Source organism: Hyperoodon ampullatus (assembly GCF_949752795.1).
Source record: "Hyperoodon ampullatus genome assembly, chromosome: 1".
NCBI lineage: Eukaryota > Metazoa > Chordata > Mammalia > Artiodactyla > Ziphiidae > Hyperoodon > Hyperoodon ampullatus.
The window spans coordinates 64,546,786-64,571,890 of record NC_136914.1 but is presented as its reverse complement, the minus strand read 5'-3'; the positions used below and the strand labels follow the sequence as shown (position 1 = coordinate 64,571,890).

Here is a 25,105-nt window from a genome sequence, read left to right as displayed (position 1 = left end):
ATCAATTCTCACAACCAAGGATTAACCAGCTGCAGCACATGACTGGCTATTTGTCCTTCCTTACAAGTGGGACAGACGGCCAGCACATGCTCTTTCTTTTCCTCTTCCATTCTTTCTCCATCCTGCTTGTAAGTCAGATATGACTGGAACTCCAGCAGCTACTCTTGAGTCATGAAGCAACTTAGAAATTGATGGTGGTGCAGAAGGAAGGTACAGAAACAAAGGAGAAGCCTTGTCTCTCCTGACCTCATGAAGCTAAAAAGGAACAGCCTTGCCTGCCTACCTCTGTGCTTTTCTCACAGGAAAAAAAAAGTGAAACTCCTATTTTAAAACCACTGTTGGTTTTGGTTTTCTGTTACATGCTACCTAATACACAGATCTTCAGACTTTGCTTTCACATTTCTATTACGTGTACCTTTTATAATGAAAATGTTTTATTTCAGTATTATTTGCAAACAAAACAAGACCCAAAAAAATTTCTTTCAACAGTCTAGTGGTTGGGCCCTTAATAAGTGTTGCAAGTTGTCAATTCTTGCAATAGTACCCATGGATCACAGCCGGGTGGAAAAAGGAGACCGGGGGAAATCACAGGCCTGGCACACAAATCAGCAATGTGGGCATGTCCTGAAAATAAAAGGGATAGACTGAAATCCAGCAAAGTTTACAAATTGCCAAAAAGATTTCTGGCCAAATAAGATTCAAAGGCCTCTTGAGATAAGCCTTGGGTGAGACACACAACAGGCGATGGGGAAAGCACAGGAGCACTGGAGGCTGATGTCTCCAATCCAGGAAAGCTCCCACGAAGTCTGGGATAGGTATGTACCTTGCTGCTTCCCCTTCCCACGGAGAGGGGAAGCAGCAAGACTCTACCTCCCAGCTCAAACAGCAGGGCTCCACAATGAAGGTGCCCCAGTTGAGGGGACCCCAGAAATGTTAACAAGGAAGCAGAAGACAGAGAACTGAACCACCAAGCATCAGATGGAGCAAGAAAATGGGGAACCACTTGAGTCTTTGGGCCCAAAGTTACTGTCAGGGAGGGCTGCACACAGCAATCTCGTGGTTAGTAAAGTCCCTGGCGAGAGCACAATCTAACGGGGTCTCCATGATCACACTCCCTAGGTGGTCACAAAGATTACAGTGTGAGAGACACAGTGCAAAGTCAACCACTGTGTGATTCTTCTGCCTTGTCTTACACAGAGTAACTGCAAAGTCCATTGAGAATGCATGGTTGTCGGCCATGTCAAGCCACTAGCTCTACATATACCCTTGGTACCCAAGAGGAGGGTGTGTGCCATGAAAGAGGGGCTAAGCTTAGGATCCTGTTTTAAAGATACTGCAATCTAAAAGAAGGACAAGCTGTGAGTAGATCAAAATATCTACAGAAACTCCATCTAACGTTCCAGCTTTGGATGTACAGTGAATGTACAGTGAATTTGTAATGGTTAAGACTTCAGAAAAGAAAAAAGAGCAATGGAAAAATCACAGAGAGAATACACATATGATATGTGTATGATATGGGTCTTCAGCCGGGCTCTGAAGGATAGACATCATTTGAGTCAAAAAAAAATTTAGAAAAAATGTATTCCATAAGGGAAAATGGCAAACAATGGGTGTTCAACATACATTTCCAGTGAATAATAAAAGTAGTCAAAAGAAAAAAGCTGGGGAAGAGGACAGAATAATACTGCATTCATGGGTAATAATGATGAAGAAGGAAAATGAAAAGTGTCCATTCTTTTCATTCATAAATTTGACAAACATTAAATGTGTACCAATTAGGTGCCTGGGCACTTGTTCTATGGCCTCAAACACCAAACTAAGTGCACCTGGACAACAGGGAGCCCCCAGAGGCTAAGCAATGGATTCCTCTTACTCGTTGGAAATTATGAAAATCCACGTTTTTCACGCTATCAAAAACGGGAAAGTGTTAGGAGGAAAAGCAGCTCAGGCTTTTCTAAGACTCATCAGCTCATAACTGAAAAAAAAAAAAAGGTAATAATCAACTGGGAACTAATGAGGCTGCCCCCTGGGCTAAGATATCTCTCTTCCAGCATTTCACAAACTCAGTGAAGTGGATTCCACAAAGGTCCAAGCGGGGTCAGAGTCAGGGCCAGGCTTGGTCAGGTGTCCAAGGTGTCAGATAATCATGACCTAAGGCTAAGTCTATGACATGTGTCACCTGGGAGGTGGTGGCAGACTTTTCACGGTGCTTGATGAATGGAGGGCAAGGGTAAGAGATGCTTACAGCGAGAAACACGAGATGGATATTGGTATTTAAAACAGAAAGCAGCACGGGCTTTAAGTTAATGTTTCATATCCAATAAAGAAGGCTAAATATCTATCGTTTTGATAGATTGCTATAAAAGAAACATTAGAGGGGCTCTTCAACACCGTGTTTCAGATCTTCATTACAGGAAATTAATCTCGAGCAGAACATCACACCCAATATGGCTGGACTCCATGAAGTAGCCAGTTAGGTAACACAGGCTGTGCTTTGTCTAACACAGACCAAATCAGGAAGGAGTCTAAGGAACGACTTCATCACTTCTGCAACCCACAAGCACTGCAGGCCAAAGCAGCAGAGAAGGTTTTCTAGAAATTCTCAACATAGCCATCATGCCCCTGGAGGAGATAAACAACAGTTTCACAACGTCCTCCAAAAAACAACACGATGACCCATACTGAGTGCTTAATGTAGCATTATCCAGGAGCTGAGACTGGAGAGATCTCAAATCTGCATCCCTGCCCCACCCAAGAACGGGGAGACCTTTGCTACCTCCAGACCCGTCTGAGGACTTCCACCGAATCATCAGTGTTGGTGAAAATTTTTCTGGGATTATCTTGTAGCAACTTCTCTCACTATGCAGGAAGAAACCTAAAGCTCAAAAATGAAATAAACTGAAAAGATGGTAAATAAAAAGACACAAGGCCCCAATACAACTAATCATGTCAGCTAAAAACAGGCCTGAGAAAAAATTGCAAATCTCAAAGAATGGAGATATCTCAAATGTCCAAGTGAAAAAGGTACTCTTCTGGCAACACCTGTTAATTTACAGAGGTGCACAGCACATGTGTGTTACAGAGGCTCCTTCAAGTCCATGCCACGTGCCCACTGGCAGAAATTGACATGTGTTTCACCATCATAGGAGGCACATGGAGAACCTGGGTAAACAGATAGTGTTCCCTTAGCCTCCCACTCAAGACAGCAAGCAGACTAATTCCCAGAAGAGCCTATAAAACCCATGTCTCAACGAGTTACATATTTCATCAATATCATCTAAAAAAAATTAAACCAGCAAAACATCCTCTCCCATGTTAGTTTTGACCATAAGACCATCTCAATCCGATTTCACTCCTACAGTGGGAAAAGGGAGAACAGAACAGGGCTGCCAATGGGTCATTCTAACAATACTTACTGCCCAGCTACAACACGGTATGTCTAGAATCATCCTGGCTCTAAATTCCTCCAATAGGGCATTTTCTCCAAAATGAAGCAAATATTTCACTCCAGCCTACCTTTATCTTGGACTTCTATATAGAAATATGTTTCTTCCTTTGATACTTTTGGCCCACTTGAATTTTAACGATATCTACCTTCCTTAACTGACCAATCATTCATTCATTCATTCATTCATTCATAGTAACCATAGTTAACATGTACATATCAGGTACTCTTTTACATGATTTTTTTTATATATTAACATGCTGTAAAATACGTACTATTACTATGCCCATTTCAGAGGTGAGGAAACTGACGCTTAGGAGGGCAATTAATTATCTTGCCTGCAGTCACATAATAGCAATTAAGTGGAAGACGTGGGATCTAGACTCAACAATTTGACTCCACCAGCCCTGCTGTTAATCCAACACTATATCGCATAGGCTTTACTTGCTCATTCCAAAGGTGAATAATACGAACCCCAACATATAACCCAGAGAGTAATGGTAAGAAAAAAACCCTCTAAGTGCTCTTGGCCACATTTCTCCCCCATGCCTTCCACCTCACTCCCTACTCCCAGTATTCCGCAATTAAGTATTTCTTTTGTCCCCTTGAAACATGCTTTTTATGTTAAAATGGTCATAAGAAATCCCAGCAAGCACAGAAATGACCCCAAACGAGCAACTTATTGTTTATTTTGACCAAGTGGGCAGCGCTTCACATCGACATCTCAGCCAGGGTTCTAGATTTGGGGAGTTTTGCTTGACTAGAGAAAAGGGAAGAGACTAATGTTACCAAGCACTTCTTCACCGGGTGCCAGGTCGTACACTCAGTCCTTTCACCTGCATCACTGTCCTTAATACAAAAGCAAACCTACCAACCGTAATGAAAGCAAGCTCATTTTTAAAGACGAAGAAACAAACTCAGAAAGGTTAAGTACTCTGGTCAAGGAGACTCACCAAGGAATGATGGCATGCAGATTCAAGCCAAAACCTGATCTGAAGCCGAGGCTATTTCTGCGACAGCATGCTGGGTAGGAGGGGCTCTATCCTTTAAAACCAGAAACGATTCTTAGATTTTTTTTTTTTTTTCCTCTGAGCTGTGAGTCTTTACAGATTTACTGGTTGTTAAATGCTATTGACTCTAGCTAATTCCCAAATTAACTAGATTCCTTTCGGAGCTTGTAAAATGTGCTACACACTCAACTTCCGAATTTAGCATGCAAGATGATGACCACAGCAGTAAGAATGGTGCAACTTTCTTGTTAGAACAATGCACGCCAAAAAGCCTCTCTTTAATTTCTACCTTCTTTCATGAAGGCTACGTGAATGAGGACACACCTAGGATACTGCATATTAATTTCAACACAGCTAATACCCAAAATGTCCCACCAATTTACTCTTCACTGACAATGTTAAAAGAAAATGATTTATGCAGATCAATCATCTCGCCCATCAAGTCCTACCCTGACAGCCAGCCTTCATCATTGCTATTTAAAAGGCACTGCTGACAGAAAAGACCGACTCTTTGATTAAGGGCCCTGTCTGGCTAACCTTTTATTTGAAGAATGATTGCCGCTGAGTGACAAATACTTTTCCATTCATTTCAAGGCAAAGATATTGACATTCAAATTCTTGATGGCTACACTGAGCAGATGCCACTGTTGGCAAGAGGCTTGAGAGCAACAGCAGGTACGCCGTGGCTCTGGGGGCAAGGGGAGAAATGAATAAAACTATAACACACACGCGTGGGCACTGGCTAAAGGTTCGCAGCGAGTGAAAGCTACGGGTCTCTCAGCCAGATCCTCTTTCCTCAGTAGTTATCAAAGAACATCTGTTCGTAGCTGCGCCCCAGTTCTCTTCTTAAAAGTGCCCTTGTGTTACCTTGACCCTACTTGGAACTGCACAGGCAGCAAAGACTAAAAGTGAAAAGGAGTTTGGGAGTGTGTAGTTCCCAGCCCTAGGAAGAAACATCCTCTCCCTCTCTGTCCCAAATCACATGATCCCTGAAGACCTCAAGCTAAAATTACTGGTCTCACGGGAATTTAAGTGACTACAAAATGAAAGAAGCATCTGAAAAATCACCTACAAAAAACAAAACAGAAATATTTTATCCTATCTGCCAGGGAGAAAGAAGAAGAAAAAAAATACAAGAAAGAGCTAGAGATTGACAGAAACAGAGTGACAGTAAGAGACAGAAATTGAGCTTTAAAAAAAAAAAAACAACCCACAATTTTCTAATTCATTTCAGGTAGAGTACTTCCTTGGTCAGTTCCATATATATATAAAATGTAAACAGATCCTCACAGCAGGATTATTTTGCTTATTTTTATTGCTTAAATGCTAACTATTACCTTAAAGGGAAATGGGGAAATTATGGCTTAAAGCAGGCTATTTGTGACAAGAGCCATCACAAAGCCTCAGGATTCATCATTTCCAGGAACAAAACGAAAATACCTCATTAGGTCATCAGTGATTCCTTATAAATCTTGCCGAGATGCAAAGTGTGGGTCTCACGTGCTTCACAAGGGACAGGGCATAAAAAAAAAAAAAAAAAAAAAAAAACCCCAAAAAACCAACAACAAAAACCCTGGAGCTCTGAACCTCTGACCAGTTCCCACAGGAGGCAAGGTGGGGGACAGATGAGACACAGACAGAACCTTTTCCCCTGTCGCCCTAAGGCCCAACAAGTGACCCAGGTAGCAGAGTATAGGAAAGGTGTTCAAAGACAGAGAAAACCTGGGTTTGAATCCAACCTGTGCTACTTATTAGCTGCGAGGCCTGGAGCAAGTTACCATTCCCTCCCTAGCCCTCTGTTATCCTATCTGCAGAATGGAGACGGTAATGTCTACCTTGTACAGTTATTTGTGGATATTAAAAATTGTGTTAAATAAAGCAACTTTCCCTTACTTATGCTGCTTTTCCCCTCCTTTCTTCTCCTCTTCTCATTTTGGCTCACGTGTATGTATGAGAAAGTAGTCCAGAAGGGGTATGGGAAAAACATAAGATGTACTGTTACCAGGCTAAGCTGTGACTCCGGGTATAGACCATTACTACCCATACAACTGCGCAAGCTTTGCATAAGTTACATGTTGAACCTCAACTTCCTCCACTTTAAAGGAGAGCAATCCTAAGAGCCCACTTCCCTCACTGTGTTACAATGAGAACAAATAAAATCACGTTAATGAGAAAGCACTGGAAGTTTTAAATCTGTACAGAAACATTTGCAGTTGTTACTGTTGTTCTCCATTTCGATCTTTTTGCTTATTTATTTCTCCCATCTATATTTCTCATGGTGAATAATAAAACAGTAAACAGTAAATTTATCAACAATTATAATATCACCTTTATTCCTTAGAACTATTAGTAGTTGCTTCTGCAGCTGTCTTGAAGAAGTACCAGAAGTACTAGAAACCTCATGTTTCTTCCATAACAAAAACTTACTGGAGATTATGATGAACTAGGCACTGGGGTGAGGAAGTGAATGAAAAAAGCAAAATTCAGCCGGGTGGAACAAACAGACAAATAAAGAAATGATTTCCATACTGCTGCATCATCTGAGCTAAGTACACAGGATACTGAGAATGCCAACAAGGGAGGGTGTGAAAACCTGGGGTATTCGGGGAAGGTTTCACTACAGCAATATTAGATCTGGGTCTTCAAGGGTGAGCGAGTCCTCACCAGGTGGAAAGGAAGAAAAAGGTCATTCGGGGGAAAGAATGTTAGGTTGCAAAGGCACAAAGGCCTAAGAGAGATCACATGCTCCGGCAGGGACAAGGGAAGTTAATGCGTTCAGTTTCATCATAAAATATGATATTTGCTGTTGTTTTTGTATATATTTTATCATTTTCCAAAAACTCTTCTCATGAATAGCTATTGAGTTTTATTGAATACTTTCTTTGCATCTAATGATATTTATTCTATGGATTTCATTAATGTGAATTACATTAATAAGTTTTGTGATGGAAAACAAGCCTTACATTAGAAAATAAACACAAATAAAATGATAAACACAAATAAAATGATAAAATGTATCATTTAAATAAATAAGGGGGGAAAAAAGACATCCTGTAGATTTAAGACTTACTCCTTGAGGTGATGGGGAGGTTTCAGCTTGAAACTGCTGTGATATGGCCCATGGTTTAGCAACATCTCCCCGATGCAAGGCTGGACACATGAACATTTGCTGTGTTTGCAGTTTCCACTCTATGCTAGAAACTGGAGACACAGCAATGAGAAGGAGTGTTCCAACACTCCCTCTGGGAGGGGAGTTAGGTAGACTTACTTGCTTTCATGCACTATGAGTAGCTGCCCCCCTGAGCAGCACCTGTAGCTTCCTGTTTAGCCTCTGAACCTGCTCTTCATGCCCAGTTCACTGGTGTGGGTGCCTGCTTTCCTGCTTGACCCTACTGTTGCGTATCTATGGCCTCTGGCACAACTATGGATCACCTGCTTGTGGGTTGAGAGCTCTGTTCTCCAGCTTCCTGCCTTGCCTCCCTCAGCTAGCCTGCTTTGACCTGCAGTGATCCTGTGGACCGCCCAAGAGCTCCTGAAACCATCTCTAAAAGTGGGGAGGTCTCTATTCCAAGCCTCTGCCCCTTGCTCCCTGTATGTACCCCCAGTACAAGTGAGGCAAGGATGATGTTATGTGTTCACCAAATCTTGTTTCATTCTCCTCTTGCTGGGCACACAGACAACAATTCAAAACCTCCATTACAGTTAGCTTGGGTTCTGGTAAATACAAGAAAAATGGAATACAAGTTTTAAACGGGTTAAAAACATCTCAGTGCAGATTTTCTGTATTTGTTTCCTAGTTTTCTATAATAATTACTACAAACTTGGTGGCTTAAAACAATGGGAATTTATTCTCTCACCTTGATGGACACCAGAGTCCAAAATCAAGGTGTCAGCAGGGTCACATTCTCTCCAAAGTCTCTAGGGGAGAATCTCTCCTTGCCTCTTCCAGCTCTGACAACTCTCAGCATTCCTTGGCTTGTGGCAGCATCACTCCAAACTCGGCCTCTGTCTTCACATGGCCTTCATCCCTCTTTAAGTCTGTGTCCAATTTTCCCTCTCCTTTCTCTTATATAGGCACTGGTTTAGGGGTTTAAATCTCACTCTAAATCCAGTATGACTTAGGATCCCCTCAAGATCCTTAGGTAAAGAATCCTCTCTGTCTTGCAAAGATCTTATTTCCAAATAAGCTCACATTCTGAGGTTCCAGGTAGACATGAAACTGGGGGGGTCAATATTCAACCCACTCCACCTCCCATGCAACCTTGGAAGCATCACGACCCAGGTGATGCAGTCACCAGACGTCAGAGCCAGATCCCTGAGGGACCGTGCCCAGCAGAGCTCCCCTCACACCAACCCTCACTGGGCACACACGGCGAGCACAGAACAAAACTTCGCAGGGTTCCACTGAGACTTCAGGCTTGATTTGTTACAGCAGCAGAGCCCAGCCTGGCTTGGCCACTACTTCAAGCCTCATGCCCTCATCCTGCAATCCAAACACTGTTTACGAGCCCAGGGCTGACAGGCAGTGTTTTCATTTGGGTTCAACTTTTGCTCAAAAGCCCTTTTAGGTGGCTCTTTCTGAGTGTCCCAGGAATTTCTCCCAGAGCTTTGCTTGGCCTAGATATGACTGTTTGGGAGGTTTCTTGTTTTCCCTGTGGAGTGTCATGAGGCTTTGCTGATAACATCGCTGTTTTCTCTACTGGTCTCAGAGGACAATGTGGTAGGCCAGTGTGAATTAGCTCTTGCTTTTATTGGGACAGGGAAGAGAGAGAAAGGGGTCAAATGTGAATGTTTTCCAGCTACATTCATCCAAAAGTGAACGAAGGAAAACAGTAGCTAGTGCCCCTTTCTTAAAGAACTAAAAAGAACACCAGGTTTTCAAGTCATACTGACTTGGGTTAAAATTCCCCAATTTTTGAGTTCCATAAACTCAACACCTACAATGCTTTGAATGTCACCTTTTATCACAGAGCCCTAGTTCTCTTACCTTTTAGAAAAAGGGGATAAACACCACCTTTTCTACAGGTGGCTCTGAGGATTAAATGACACTAGATACATGTTCAGCTGAGTGATATGATCATAGGAGCTACTTACTGGGTAAAGGTGAACTTCCTTTGTTTCTGTGGACAGGCCAACTTATTCCCATTTGGGTCTTCTTCCCTTCTGGGGCAAGATGAAAGCTAAGATGACATGAAACCATGATCTGCAGCACTGGTCTCAATGACCCCCAAGCATTTTGTCCCTTTCTCTCGTTTATCCTTTTAGATACTACTAGTTGATTCCTTGGAGATGGCTTACAAGACAGTAGATAGACTGACTAATCATTTTAACCAGCTAAGTTTTGCTCTTAAATACTTCATGAGTGTTCATTTCAATCCTCCAATTAGAAGGAAAGCTCTCTGAATGCAGGACTATGTCTTATCCTACTTCTGTAAACCGCACGGCCATCAGCACAGTGCCAAACTGACCACATAGTCACCGACCAACTACAGAGAAAACAGAGGATGGAAAGTTCCCGTGACTAAGACAGGATCTGGCTTCCAACACCACCAGTGTTCGCAAATTAGCGGGCCAGTATTAAAGTCGGCTGGCACACTCACAGAGCAGACGCAGGGGAGCAGTACTTGAAACATTTAAGAAATGGACCAAAAAAAACAAAACAAAAGAAAAGAAATGCAGGCTTCATCTCCACTCTGGGGATTTGGTGGATTCCTCCATCAATGAACCAAATAATGGTCTGTTTATCACCACCTTCCCAGCTGGGTCAGCAAAGCTTACTCTAGTACAAAGGCATTATAATAAATTATATGTTATCTATGGTATGGCATACGTTATATAGTATGTATGTGTTACATATAAATTTGCAATACATATTTATAGCACTTACCTGGTACTGGGCACTGTGCTAAGTGTCTTATTACCTATACATTAACTCATTTAGTCTTCACAATTCCACAACATAGACGCTATTGTTATCACTGTCTTACAGTGAAGACACTGAAACCCAGAGTGGTTGACTGGTCCCAAGTCACAGAACTAGTCACAAGTCACAAGGCCAGGAGTCAGATTCCAACAGCCCGGCCCAGAGTCCACACAATCAGGCACTAGGCTACACTGCCTCTCAAGTGAGGGAAAGGGAGGGTAGAAAAGTGAGCCTCCAGCCAGGAAAGTACCTGGCAGAGGGGCTTTACAAATTGAACAGATTCTAAAGAGACAGCCCTTCAACAAAAGAAGCTAGTGGCAGGAGCAGGGAACTGATCTGGCAGCCACAAACATAAAGGGATAGGCCTTCATAGGAGAGAGATGGTGACACCCACCTTAACAGTAACAGGAGCCAGAGAGAGGCTACCCCCTAAATAAATGCCTTTGGTCTGAAATGGGACTAACCCATGATTAGGGCCCAGGTACACACAGCTCTAGCATATTGAAGACAAAGGATATGGAAGGGGGTGGGGAGAGGTTCCAGAAAGCCTTGATGGGGCCGCTTGAGCTTCGCATCTCTGACGTACAAACTGCTAGTGGCAAGAGACAGCCAGCGTTCCCACCAGCTGCACGAAGCTCAGCAACCCGCGACCCGCAACCCACGCCTGTTTACCATTACTGAATAAATCATTTCAGTTTGCTCCACCACAAACAGAGAATAAACCAGGGCTTTGCACTCGACATTGTCATCAAAAGCAGAGGACAATGGCGTTCTCTCCCAGGCTCTGCAGCCCTCGTGGGCAATGTCCCCTCCTCCCTCCTTAAGCACACTGGAACGAGCAATATTTGATGGTTGCTTCTTTCATCTCTGCAGCTTTGAAAACCTCAAACATCATATCGGATCAACAACAAAGAGCAGAGACTTCAGGACTTGACAGCACGGCCATAATTAAAGACGACCATCAATGAGCTGCCATGTTAAACAATACCACGTTATAGCTGCTCCGAAACCAACTGTTTACCTTTCAGACATTTCTATAGAAAGGTTTAAACAGGTGCAGATATGCAAACAGGAGATAGGAACTTTTCTTCTCTTTAAGACAGACTGTAATGTTCAGCATGCTATTCCCTTGTTAATAGTGTCCAAATAATTTACTCCAGGGAAATAATCTCTGGTAACTGATAAGAATATGAATCCAAAAATAGCACTGAAAATATTACAGGTACACTGCCAACGAGGAAATGGGAAACAATCCAAAAATTGCCATCTTAAGTTCCTTCCGGCCCATGGACCTCAGTTTCCCCCTTTGTAAAATAAGGAGGTTGCATTTCAGGCTTATGTTGACATGCAGAAGCTTTTCTCCAATACTAGGCCAAGAGACAGAACAGGAAAACTCAAGAATGTCTTGAGGAAGGACCAGCCTCCCTCTTGCCCCATTAGGCCTCCAAAAGATTTCTAGAACTTTGAGAACCACTGAACTGAATCATCTCTGTGAGTTCTTTCCAGGACCAAACTTACTTGATTTTCAAGAAGAAAAATAAATAAAGAGGGGCTAAAAAACACTTGTTTTGCCTTTGGTCCACAATGTTTTCCTCACTGTTCAGAATCTAAATAACGCTGAACAGATGTGGTCCTGAGTCGATGAATAATAAAGGTAGTTTTAAATAGCTTCTTCGGGCTTCCCTGGTGGCGCAGTGGTTGAGAGTCCGCCTGCCGATGCAGGGGACACGGGTTCGTGCCCCGGTCTGGGAGGATCCCACATGCCGCGGAGCGGCTGGGCCCGTGAGCCATGGCCACTGAGCCTGTGCTCCGGAGCCTGTGCTCCGCAAGGGGAGAGGCCACAACAGTGAGAGGCCCGCCTACCGCAAAAAAAAAAAAAAAAAAAAAAAAAAAAAAAAAAAAAAAATAGCTTCTTCTCCGTTTCTCCTTGAGTTGTGGGCGGGGCTAACTATATCAATAGCAAAGGGAAAGAGGGAACATTACAACAAATTATAAGTCTCTGGTCTAGAAACTGAACTCCTCGGCTGGGTATCCACAGCTAGCTCAGCGTCCGGTTCCCAGACAGGTCTGAGGTGAGCGGGAGCGAAGTGTTCCCACATGATTCTTCTGCCGTGGAATCTTATGCCAGCTCCTTGAGGTCTGTTCTCTCATGTTTCCATTTCTACCTTATGCTGGAGACTTCCAGGGGTTTCTGGAGCTCCTGAAAAGTCAGTCCCTTCAAAGAGAGGCAGGAACTTTGTCTGCCTTGAGTAAGGCCAGAAGAACTGAAGTAGGAACAAGAGGACTTTCTGTGGAGTCACCAAGAGATGGTTCTGGAGCCCTCCAGCAGAGACCCCCCCCAGCCCTGCCCACTGGAATTTGGGAGGTTTCGCCATGTACAAGGGCTGCTTATCACCTCATTCATACAACTCATCGATGGTGGGCCGGTGCACACTGGCTGTGCTTAAGGCCCCACAAGGGATACCATGACTCATGTTTACCCACTGGGGCATCTTCTGATACCTGAGGATACAAACACTGTTTGTTAGAATAAGCATAGAGTCGTCACTTATACCTTCGCAGACCAAAGCTCTTAAGGTGTGTAACAAGAGGAAAATATCCAGTGCCCGTTTGGGACAGACCAAAAGAATGGCAAAGGCTGAATCTGACCTCTATGAAAATAATATGGAGAATCCTCGACTGGACAGACCTATTCTCATCGCTAGGCGCCTCTCAGTGCGGGGCGGGGGGCGGGGGTGTCCCACAAAATCTCCAAAGACAAAGATAAAATCACAAGGTAGCTCACTTCTGTGAAGAGGGCATTGATGTTCAGCTAGTCCCAGCTGGACAAGGGCAGAGCCTGATGAAGGCAGGTAAACCACACTTCCTGAGTGGGGCTGGGCCACGGGCCCTCCCCCACCCCTGACATCATTCTTGAGAGCCCTGCTTCCTTCCAGCCCAGAGAGCTCCATTCTGAAAACAATGACCCTTTATGGAGAGCTTTCATCCCAGCTTAAGTTCTGAAAAATCAAAGAGCCAATATGTCTGAGCTGGAGAAAGCTTCCCTCAAGAATCTGGGAAAACTGCCTGGAGTGGTTTGTATTTTAGTGGTAATATCTTCTCTTTTGACTTGTCAGATTGTCTTGCTGTTTTCAGAATGAAACCAGATATAAATAAAGCAAAAAAAAAAAAAAAAGTTTGAGATAGGCTACTGATCACTGGTTTATTTTTTGAGCTGAGAAGCCTCACGGTTTTCCAAGCATGGTTACGTTACGGTAATACGCTTTGTCATAAATTTACTGTATCCTTCTGCTTGTCTATAAAACAGTCTGCTCCTCATCTTTCTAAACTTGGCCTGGATACAGAACTTTTAACTTAAAATATCTAACAATATGTCATATGCACCAGAAGATACATGACAGCTAGTTTTAAGACACATAATATTATTAATTGTTTTTGAATGGAATTGAACTGTTATGAATCTAAAAAGTATAAAAATGACATTTAGCCATCAACAGTTCTTGAAACATTATATACACAAAGGAAGAAATACTAACAAGTCCAACAGTACTCATCATTTCAAAATTATACCCTTTGAAGCCAGAATGACATTAAGAGAAACAGAAAGAATGTAAGAACTTAAAAATAAAATTGTAATGCTTGAAAATATTAAGCTAACCTTCTGATAAAAATTAAGTGTGAGCTAAATTATTTTTTACGTTTGTGGGACTGTCAAACAATGTGCTGTCTTCTTAAACTATTTAAAGAGCTATGGCTCAAGTGTGTGGAGAGGATCTGCAGGATACAAACAACGCTGAGCAGAGGAACAAGCTGACTGACTGCAATTTACTTCGATTCTCTTAAAATTGACTGAGCACCTACTGAGTTCATGTTATATACTATGTAGCATGAAGGGTAAAATAAAAGATACAGACTAAGTCTTAGAGGAGCTTACAAACTTACTGTGGAGGCAAGGGGGGTGCATAAAATCTTAAAATAATGAAAAAAGAACTTTAATTAAATACTCAAATGAAAGTTCCAGTAAGTAGGTAATATACAAGGTTAGAGCAGGAAGAACTCAATGTGAGCCAGGGGGAGCTGAGGTTGCTCCACTTAAGAGCTAGAATTTTAGTTGGATCCCAAAGACAGAGTCATATTTAGAAAGATATAAAGAAGTCCTGATGGTATTCACAGTAGGAGAGGCAGGTTCAATAACGGCCTAAAGGCTGAGCAAATATGGGGGAAGGATGAACTGAAAGGAGTGACCCCAACAAAGGCCTGGAGCTCAGGTCTCCCTCAGCTCAAGGACGTGGAAAGCATCCACGTGACTCCTCCTTCCCAACTGCTTCTCACTTGAGTCCCACCTGACTTGGAATTCTAAGTTCCCAGGGTTCCGTTCTCACTAGGCTTGTTTCACAAACCCCAACAGGGGGGGACCCACTGGGTTCATTATTGTAGGAGCCAGGAACTCCCTTCCCCTGGCTCCCTGGACTGGGCTCATTTTAGGAGCTCATCAAATCAGCCAGAATTGGAAGTGGCCACTCCCTTCACCTACTTAGCACATAACCAACCACCTTCCCACTGTACCCTCTGTGCTACCCCAAGGTCAGTGGTTCTCAATCAGGGGTGACTTTGCCCCCTAATGGACACCTGGCAGTATCAGGAGCCGTTTCTGTTTCGTCACAAAGGAGGGGAGCATGGGTTCCTAGTACCTAGTGGGTAGAGACCAGGGATGCGGCTAAGCTGCCTACAATGCACACGACAGCCACCCACAACAAAGAATCTTTAGCCCAAAGTAACTATAGTGGTGAGGCTGTGATGCAATGAATATTCACATTCACAATATTTTCTGAACGAATCTATTTTACATGATGACACACTTTTTCTTAAACTTGATCCTGACCCATCAGTCTCCAGGAGGCTCAGCCCAACTTCCAAGGTGCTTTCTCCAGCAAAGTTGCCTGATCCATGCAGCCCTGATGGATCTACCCCACTTGTTCCTACCCCATAAGAAGAGTACACGGAGGAGAGGGGGTACTCCAGCTATGAAATGTGTCCTCCACTCAAGCAAATCATACCCTCAGACCTACACCCAACTAGATACGAGAGGATACTGAAAACCAGTGTATTTTGTACCCTTTGTGTCCTTCCAAAGCTAGACACACTTCACGTACTTAATTTTAATAGGGAGGAAACACATTATCCAAGTATTTGCCACTTGAGTCCTTTCGGTTTTGAGTTTTCATAGGGAAACAAAAGTCATTGTATCTTGAAAAGATTCACTTATGAACTGACCATTTATAAAACTGGTTCCCACTTAAACATCCCTTCCAAGTAGTATCCATCCTTGATGTCTGGATCAACAGTTTAATCCTCTCTGATGGTCAAAAGTTATGTAAGGCCCCAGGACAAAGCAACTGCAAAATGAAGCGGAAACTTCTGCAAAGGATGTGGGGTTTCACGAACTCAACTGAAGTGCTGTTGGAAAAATGCTCAAATTACACTCAAAACCATTGATTCTGCATCCTCAGACCAACTAAGAAAGAGAAAATTAAGAGAATAACGCAACAGGAGTTATATTCGACTGACTTAAATATCAAATAAAGGCTCTTAAAAAGTTGAAGTCCTAACTTTGCAAAAATAGACTCTCATAACTGTACAATAAAAACAAATGTGAAGTAAAAGATATATGGTGCCGGTATGTAATTCTGTAAGAAAAATTATGGGAAAGAATTTAATTGTTGAACTTTTTTTTGTTCTAAAGAATTGGACCATAGTTGCAATCACAACTGAAAACGTTTTTGATACAAAATGTATAATTTTGAGTTTCAGCTTTCAAGATTGAATCCCAAAATTTCCCCCGTATTTGCTATTACATTTTGCTTTCCATTTAAGTTGGGTGATCCTTCTCCAGTACTAGTTATCTTCGTACGGTGGGCCTCCTCCAGAAGATCCTGAACATATGAAGCAAAAGCAGAACTACAAGACAGGCTATGTCCCTCTCCCAAGTCCCACCTCGTTGCTACATGCACCCTTCCTAGGCCTGGTGATACTTCATGGAAGTGTCCAACAGCCTTCCCCACCTCTGTCTGACAACCACAGCTAACTTCCAAAAAGTGGAAAGCAGCAGGTATAAAGAAAGTCTGAAAGCAGAAGCAAAAGGCCCTCCAAGATCCATGCTCAAATCCCGTTGCTCTTAGAATAAAGTTCCAACTCCCAGCCACAGCCCATCACACCCTGAGTAATCTGGGCCCTGCCTGCCTCTTCATATTAAACCTCTTTCAACCTCTTCACCTGGTTATCTCCGGTCCTCAAACTTGCCAAACCTTTTCATACCTTGTGGCATTTGCATATGCTGACCCATCTGTCTGGAATGTTCTTCCCCAGTGCTTTCCATTCTGATTCACAAGTATCAGTATAGATGTTTCCTCTTGAGGTGACTTTTCTCACCAGCCTATTCAAAGTACTCTCAATACAGGTACTTTGTTAAATGGATGAACACTGGATAGATGGATGAACGGATGAATAAACAGATGGATAGATGGATGGATGGATGGATGGATGGATGGATGGATGGATGGAGTTAATTTGTGCGGGAGAGTCTTTCAATATCTACTGTCAATAGCCATTATTCCCTAAGGCCATTTTCCAAGCAATTGTTTCTCTCCCTTGCATCATTTGAGATTGAATCAGTGAATCCAGAGCTAGGCAGGAAAGAGCCTGATTAAGGTCACTGCACCAACCCCCAGGGATGGTTCCCTGTCATCCATTTTCTCATCTTTGTGTCAAGTCTTGCTTCCGGCCCCTCCAATGGCAAGGCTTCCCTTACCTCCCCAGGGATATGGCCACACACTCTCCCCATTGTGAAATTTGTCCTGATTTTCCCAGCCTAAATTCCTCTCTGCTTAACTTCGCCCCATTACTCACGGCTCTCCCTCTCTGGATTACAGCAAACAACAACTCTGCAACTCACATTCTCTTCCTGGCTTCCCACAACTTCCCAGCTCCACGCCCTGCCCCCCTTGATGAAAGAGCATGGCATGAGACCATGTGGGAAGGGTTTACACAAATGTTCTGAATTAGAACCCGGTCAACACCAGCCTCACCTCACCCACCCATCACCCTCTCTCATCTATCATTCCCTTCCCCCTACTCCCCCAGCCTCCACAGGGCCAATCTGGTTTTATTTTCTCATTACACAATTCTTTCAAAACACATTCCTATGCTTGAAGAGAAACACCAAGTTTCTGGAAGGCTATACGAGAGTTGTTGGTGATGGTGGCTTCTGGGGAAGGGAGAGCTGTGGGGGAGAAGGGATGTTTTTTGTTGATACCTTTTGATGCTATTTGCATTTTTCACTGTGTGTATATACAACTATTTTTCAAATACTGGTGAGATATACATAACAAAATTTTCCATATCAACCATCTGTAAGTGTAGAGTTCAACTACCACCACCATGGATACAACGTTTTCCATTAAGATTTTTTAATTAAATGTTTATAGTGCAGTTCTTGATCAAGTAGCTACGCCAGGCAAAGGGAAGGACAGGAATGAGGGTGCTATGCCTGGCGTGAGCCACTGAAAACAAATATTAATGTCGCTTAGCCATTTTTGATGTATTAATAACTTTAAAATACAGGGTGACAGACACTTCCTAAAAATAAAAATAAAGGGAGAAAAGGAACAAAATACAAAAAATTGGAAACCCTACGGTTCCCTACACACACATTACTTATAATAATGATGGACCAAAGTTAAGTATGTGCGTTTTCACTCAAGTACAGAGAACACCCATCTTAACAAAACAGAATTATGGCTATCCCAGCAGTTTGTGAAAAAAAATTATTAGCTTTATTACTAGAAAAGGAGTTTGAATAGGATCTTCCAGCTGTTCAATCTGATCATCAGAACACTGCCAATTTTCTCTGCCACAGAGGCTTTTTGTGCAGTTGGGGAACTTGTTGCAATTAAGGGATTTTCTCACTTCTTAATAATTCTCAGATTTGGAAGGGTTTTCTTGTAGGTAACCATCCAAGTAGTAGTATCATACTCAGCTCCCTTGATATAATTTTATAACTTGCTGGAAGTGGCGAAGACTGCCACATATGAGGCTGGTGATTTTGTGTGCCTCTAGTAGCTGTACTCAAAGTTAAATTTCCCCCATCTGACAGCACGAAGGCTGAAGCAAACCTCTGATTGCAATTTCTGCAATCAAAACACTCCCTCAAATCCCACATGTTTCATAGGACATGCACACTTGGCCCGTCCCTGATGGGTTCCAGCTTCCATTAAGTCTGACTTCTCCTTGGAGTAAGTGTTCTTTCAACACTGATATCTCAGTTCTGAATCGCAAGCACTGGCTGATTCAAGAAAGGCTAGATGTCTGAAAAAGAGGCTGTCTAGGAGACCAGTTATGTTTAGTAATTCAAAAAAAAAAAAACCCCTAAATCATTTTTAGTTTGCAACTCACAGCGATCCCTACATATTTGTTCCAAAGCTCCCTCCCTCTCCACACTCCCCCCACTACACACATACAACATCACATTTTACTGTAACACAGCTGCTCTTTACACTAAAGAGCCCCAAAGAGCCACCTGGCTATCAGAGTTGACACTCTGACATAGTGGTAGACTTTTCTAGGTTCAGTGAGGTTAATTTAATGTAACAGAAGCTGAGACTGAGGGACCACAGTCAGAGAACAGGGACAAAACAGAAATATCTATGTGTCTGACTTTTACCTCAGGACTCTGAAAATGGTATGTGAACAGAAATGGAAAATAATAGCATGATGTAAGGAGTAGCCAACTGGACTAAGATCTGGGATATTTATATTCAAATCCAAACTTCAATGTGTACCAGCTGAACCTTAAGTACGTTTCAACCTGAGAGTTCCCTTACCTATATAATGGAGTGATTATTATCCATCCAATGTACAAGCTTCTTAAGGGAATACAATAACGATAATACACAGCAGAGAAATTACTAAGGATATTTGTACAATAATTTGCCCCTCTTCTGTTCTTTAGTGGTCCCACCTATAGAGTATAACAGTGGGGGAAGATGAGCTGCCCAATACTGACATCAATTCAGCTTCCAGGCCATGAGGTGCTGTATGAGATTCCCATTGCTGCGGTAACAAACTAACACAAACTTGGTTAGTTCCAGCAACAGAAATGTATTCTCCCACAGTGCTGGAGGCCAAACGTCTGAAATTGGTACTACTGGGTCAAAATCAAGATTTCACCTGGGCCACACTCCCTCCAGAAGCTCTAGGAGAGAATCTGTTCCTTGCCCCTTCCAGCTCCTGATACCTGCCAGCACTCCTTGGCTTAACGGCCACCTCACTCTAATCTCCAAGGCCAGCATCTCTGTATCTGTTCTGCCTTCACATCACCTTCTCCTCTGTGTATGCGTCAAATATCCCTCTGCCCCCGCTCCTAAGTATATATATGTGATTAAATTTAGGGTCTATTCAGATAACCCAGGATAATTTCCCCATTTCAAGGACCTGAACTTAATGTCATATAAGGTAACATTTACAGGTTCCCAGGACTAGGACCTCACATCATGGGGGAGGGCATTTTAAAGCCTACCACAGGTACCCAAAACACAAAGTACAAACAGATCAGGAAAAGAAGCTAATCAAACAACTTAAGTAGAAAAATTCAAATTACCCCTTAAGTAGAAATCACAATAAGGTTTTTGCCTAATTTACACTGGGGTCTGAATGAATGGTATCAGTCTTCCTGGAAGCAGTAAGATCGAGTCTTTAAATAGACATGAATTTGGTTTAAGAAATAAAAACAGAAAGGTGCGCCTGGCAGAGGACCCTAGCAGGTGTATGAAAGCCATGTATAAGGCAGTAGAAAAGCATCTGAACCCCAGGGAGGGGCTCAAACAAAGAAGCAGACAAACTTTCCTCTAGTTTTCTACCTTAGCTGAGAGCCATCCCGTGTACAAGCCACAGGGGAAATGAGAAACCCTGTCTACCAAACATCAGTCTGCAAGTTCATTCTTTCATTCCTGTCAACAAATGCTTCTCGAGCATATACTATGTACAGGGCACTGCCCACAGTACTGGGAACAGAGCAATCAATCGAGCGGATTAAAGTTCTGCCTCTTGTGAGAGCTGCATCCCCATGAGAATTAAGTCAATTCAATGCAGCAACTGTTTTCAGAGGACCTACTATGTGGCAGATACTTTGGTGCACGTGACAAAACCTATTCTTGTACTGAACTCCCTTTGCAAAAGAAAGTTGGTGATATTTCTAAGAAAGTGGCTTGTATCCTCTGAGGTGGACACTCAACCCTCCCAATGACCTATCCTGTGAAGGTCAGTGCAGAAGCCCACGGCACTTGGACAAGCCTCTTCCTCAAGGGGACGTGTTTTAGGATACAGTGTAGTACCTGTAGCCACCACTCTCTTCCTCCTCACCCTGTCAACCTCACATAACGGATTCTGAGAGCTCCTCCTGTCTCTCTCATTACATACTCCATGCTTCCCACAGGAGGGCTGCATGATGAAGTGGCATTCCATCTTCTCTGCCAGGTCATGTCAGGCTCAGCAGCATCACCACACAGAGTGGGCACCCCAGTGGCTGGAGGGGGAGCAATTCTGAGCACGTGAAGAATGGGGATGCCAGGGCCGAAGAGGAGAGGGGAAGGCAGCTCCTTTTCATTCTGCACATGAGCTTCTCCAGGTCCCATAAATTCCTCTGCCCTGTATATTTCACTCAGCTGTCTAAAGGAGGTTTGCTCATATAGCCACCACAGTGCAGAATCAATCATGCCCTTCTGCACAGAATGTTAATTGCGTGCCTCTCAAAAAAAATTGGAGCTTACTGCAGAGGCCTTAGAAGAAATTCAAAACCATTTTCTTCTGGAATTTACCATGCTTTTTAAATTGCCATGTGAAGTAAATAGTCACAAACCCAGGCGTGATCCAGCTGCAATCCAGGTGCCTTTTTCAAGGCTGGGGAGAGGAATATTAAGAAACCTCTTCCCACTCCCATCAATTGTTCCACACAACGCTTCCCGAGTCAGCTGCCGGGATGCCTGAATAAAGAAGCTCTGAGCACTCCCAGGAACAAGCGTTTTGGTTAACTCTACACAAAACAGCCCATTCAAATTAACCAGGGCTGCAAATCTCCGTTTGTATCTGGCAGCGGTTGACTCATCCTAGAGGTAGGAAAGGAAAAGAAAAACAACGCACAGAATCAACTCCTCCGTCCCTTCCTTATACCCCAAAGCAGTCACTATATGAGGCTGCCTACTAGCAAAGTAAAATTCAGTAGGTGAGAGGCAGCTGAAAAAGTCTTTACCACGTCACCATCTAAGTGCCTGCGACTCAACAGTCACTCATTATTAAACTACAGATCATGTGCTTAAAGAGGGCAGAGATGCTTTGAAAACACACACACACGCGCGTGCGCGCGCACACACACACACACACACACACGTCCCTAACACCTCTTTGCAGGGAGGGCAAAGAGCTGACTCCACAGCCAGAGCCTTCAAGGATCCCATTGTTTCCAAAAAGACCGGATGGACACTGACAAGCACACTGCCTTCCACCACCAATTTTGGGAACATGTGAAAAATACGGTATGCTGCTTGCTGGTATGTGGTCCGAGATGACTCATAAATCTTCCTTTATCTCCTTCGTGGTGTTAGCAGAAAAGGATGAGTTGCTTTTTTCCATCTCATTCTCCCGTCTATCTGTCTGTTAGCCGTGCCCTTGAGCAAAGATTACTGATGCCCTGCCTTTGATATATGACACATCACCCACAGCAGCTTTTCATCAAGTGAATTAACCTGGAAAAATGCAAACCCACCTGCCAGTTGCTTCCAAACTTTGCACAATTCCTTTGTGTACTTCCTCTCTAGTGTGCATCGGGCAGGAAGGCAGCAAGGGCAAGCTCAAGAAATATGGAAAATTAAGAGAATCTAAACTGGGGGCTCTGGGAAATAACTCACTCGCTGGAATCGGCTGCTTTTGCATAAGGACTTTCAGAAGGGGTTTAAGTGAAAAGCACCAGGCAAGCCACACTTTAGAATGCTTTGCACCTGAGCTGGAAAATGCCATTTTCCCCCAGTCATTTACTCTGTGTGGCTGGAATAATGACAAGAGCCTTGGCAGCCGCTGATGACATGGTTACAGAAACTATTTGGTGATTTTTAATCAATAATCGAGACGGGCTGAGGAGGAGCCTGGAGCAGGCAGACAGGAGAAAGAGAGAGGGAGGAAGTGAGAGGCTAAGCCAGGCAGGAGAGAAACTGAAGAAGAGAAGGGAAAGCAAGGCTGAAATGAATCCAGATTCTTCTGCCAGCCCCTCCCACAACCGGGGCTCTATGCAACCAGACTCACAGACAATCGGTTCCGAAGGCTCCAAATTACCATGAAAGAGTAAAGGCAGACAGCACCTTTGATACCTCGAAGGAACTCTCAGTCTACATGTTCAAACAGAAGGCACTTTGGAAAGCATCAAGTCGGCACCCCTGCATCTTCGGCTAGAGAGCTGAAGTTCAGAGAGCACCCCTGGCCCGTCCAAGGTCATACAGCTAAGCAAGGTGGGACTAAGGCTGGAATCCAAGCTCCCCAATTCCAAGGCTCTATCCAATACAATACACTACCTCCCAACCAGGCTTAGATCCCCCCAACTCAGCCTCCCCCCTCCCCCCAAAAATAAACATTTATAATGACTTGAAATTGGGTAGAACTTGCTGCATGGGGAAATAAGAAAGATCTGTGAGCTGCAACAATGCTAGACTGGGTGTCTCTTGTTTACCGAAGCAGTAAATGTTTTCCTCACTCTCATCCTTGATTCTGATAATAAAGCAGTTATTCTTTTCAAGGCGACACCCCACGTGTGTGACTACTTGAAGGCTTGTGATGAGAGAGATCTTCCCGAAATATATTCTTAAGAGGAAAACTAAAACCCAAAGAACCCAAACTATCAATCATCATTTCTTGCCCATACTCTAATTTTAAGGGAAAGTTACAAAGACTGGGTTTGTTTTTTTAATAAAATCTGTCTTTGGATAGTCCTGGCTCAGTATACAGGCAGCCCAATCTTCTACACCTACATTTATATTTCTGGCCAACATGAACAGATTTTCTGAAATGGCTCTGAAATCTTTCATTGTCAAGGAAAGATTAAATTTTACTATCCACTATACTTCCTAAGGAAACGAAGAACATTACTGGATTTTAGAAAGACTTTTCACAAATAAAACTTGAAGTGAAAGTGGTGTCTTGTAGGCATCGGTTAGTCAGAAAATTAAATTATCCAAGACACCCTGTTTCCTGAGCATTCTGAAAAATTTGAAAATTGAAACAAGAATGGGATAATGTATGCACACCCATTGGCTGATTAAAGTAAAATAGATGGCAATTCCTTCAGGGAGTCAGTTTCTTTGCTGGTAGGAAGCAATGAAGCTTCCCTTCCTTCTGGTCAAACTAACATTGCCCATGAAATGGTGTCTCCCTGGCAAAGACAGTGGTAGAAAGTGGACAAACAGATTACATTGGAGCTTCTGATAAATCTGATTATAGTTGAGATTATATACAGTTATCCATAAGATAATAATAATACATAACGTTTACTGAGGGCTTACTATGTACTGGGTATTCTAATAACTCTATCTCTGCTGCATCATGTAATATCCCCAACAATCCTGTAAGATGGATACTCTTACTAAACCCATTTTGCAGATAAGGAAACTGTTGCTCAGGGAAGTTCGTACTTTGTCCAAGCATTGCAGCTGGTAAGTGGGAGAGCCAAGATTCAAACCCAGGTGATCCGACTCCAAACCCAATAACATTTTACAAGATGGACGTGACCCGGGCCTCTGTGTTAACACCCTGATGGAGTACCCAGGCACTGCACATCCTCATTTACAGGAAAAATAAAACATGACTCTGAAACTCACCCAGTGACAAAAAAAGAACGCCAAAGCCCTAGTGCCATTACCATGCTCTGCTTACCTACTGCTCTTTGTTTGGGAGACAAAACCTTGATATCCTTCAAAAAGGTATGCCAAAACCTCAGGGAATTCATTTTTTTTTTTTTTAGACTACATTTTCCTAACGCACTTTCTTCTCAGATATTCCTCCACTTTTATTGTAATAAAATATACATACCATAAAATCTACTACTGTAACCATTTTTAAAAGTACAGTTCAATGGCATTAAATGTGTTCGCATTGTTCTCAACTATCACCACTGTCCATTGAGGGGCGGGATGGCCCATACTTCCCCACGGAGCCTAAAGTACAACTCAAGTCTACACCACTTCCCCACTCCCTGATTTTTCTGTATCACAAATACACACCCAGGCACATGTATACCTTGATGCCAAAGAACATCAAAATATTCCAAAGGCAAATGTCAAACAGGGTGGGAAAAACTCAGTAAAGCATTATCTGTAAACGTAAAGATTCACTGATGGATCCGAGGTCTTTATCCACTACCCTCATCCTTCTACATCCACCCCATCAGTAGTGAGGACTGAGAAACCAGAAAAGACTCCTTTCAACTTTGCCCTTGATGAGCTATTATAAAATATGGGGACGGGGACGGGGCCAGGGGAGGGTGGTGGTGGTGATGGAAGGCTTTGCTTCCGCCACTATTCGAATATCAATACCTCTTTTAGTTCATTAATTCATCAAGAGGGTATTTTCAACACATTAAATTCAATTTCAAAAAAGAATGAGCTGACACAGTCAAATACACACGACCAAAAT

The 25,105-nt window shown here is 43.0% G+C and overlaps 1 protein-coding gene across 2 annotated transcripts in view; it reads right to left on the bottom strand.

Moving 5' to 3' along the window:
• The window catches only part of LRMDA (leucine rich melanocyte differentiation associated), a gene marked incomplete at both ends in the record, with an annotated part of 1,106,223 nt that overhangs the window by 742,295 nt on the left and 338,823 nt on the right, over window positions 1-25,105 (bottom strand). The window contains one exon of one of the 2 annotated variants that reach the window (XM_079700946.1): window positions 4,993-5,039. The exons of the other annotated variant lie outside the window; for it this stretch is intronic. Coding sequence (XP_079557072.1) covers window positions 4,993-5,039 — 47 coding nt within the window. Of the gene's footprint in view, window positions 1-4,992; window positions 5,040-25,105 lie in introns of those variants that run through there. 2 annotated transcript variants of the gene reach the window in all.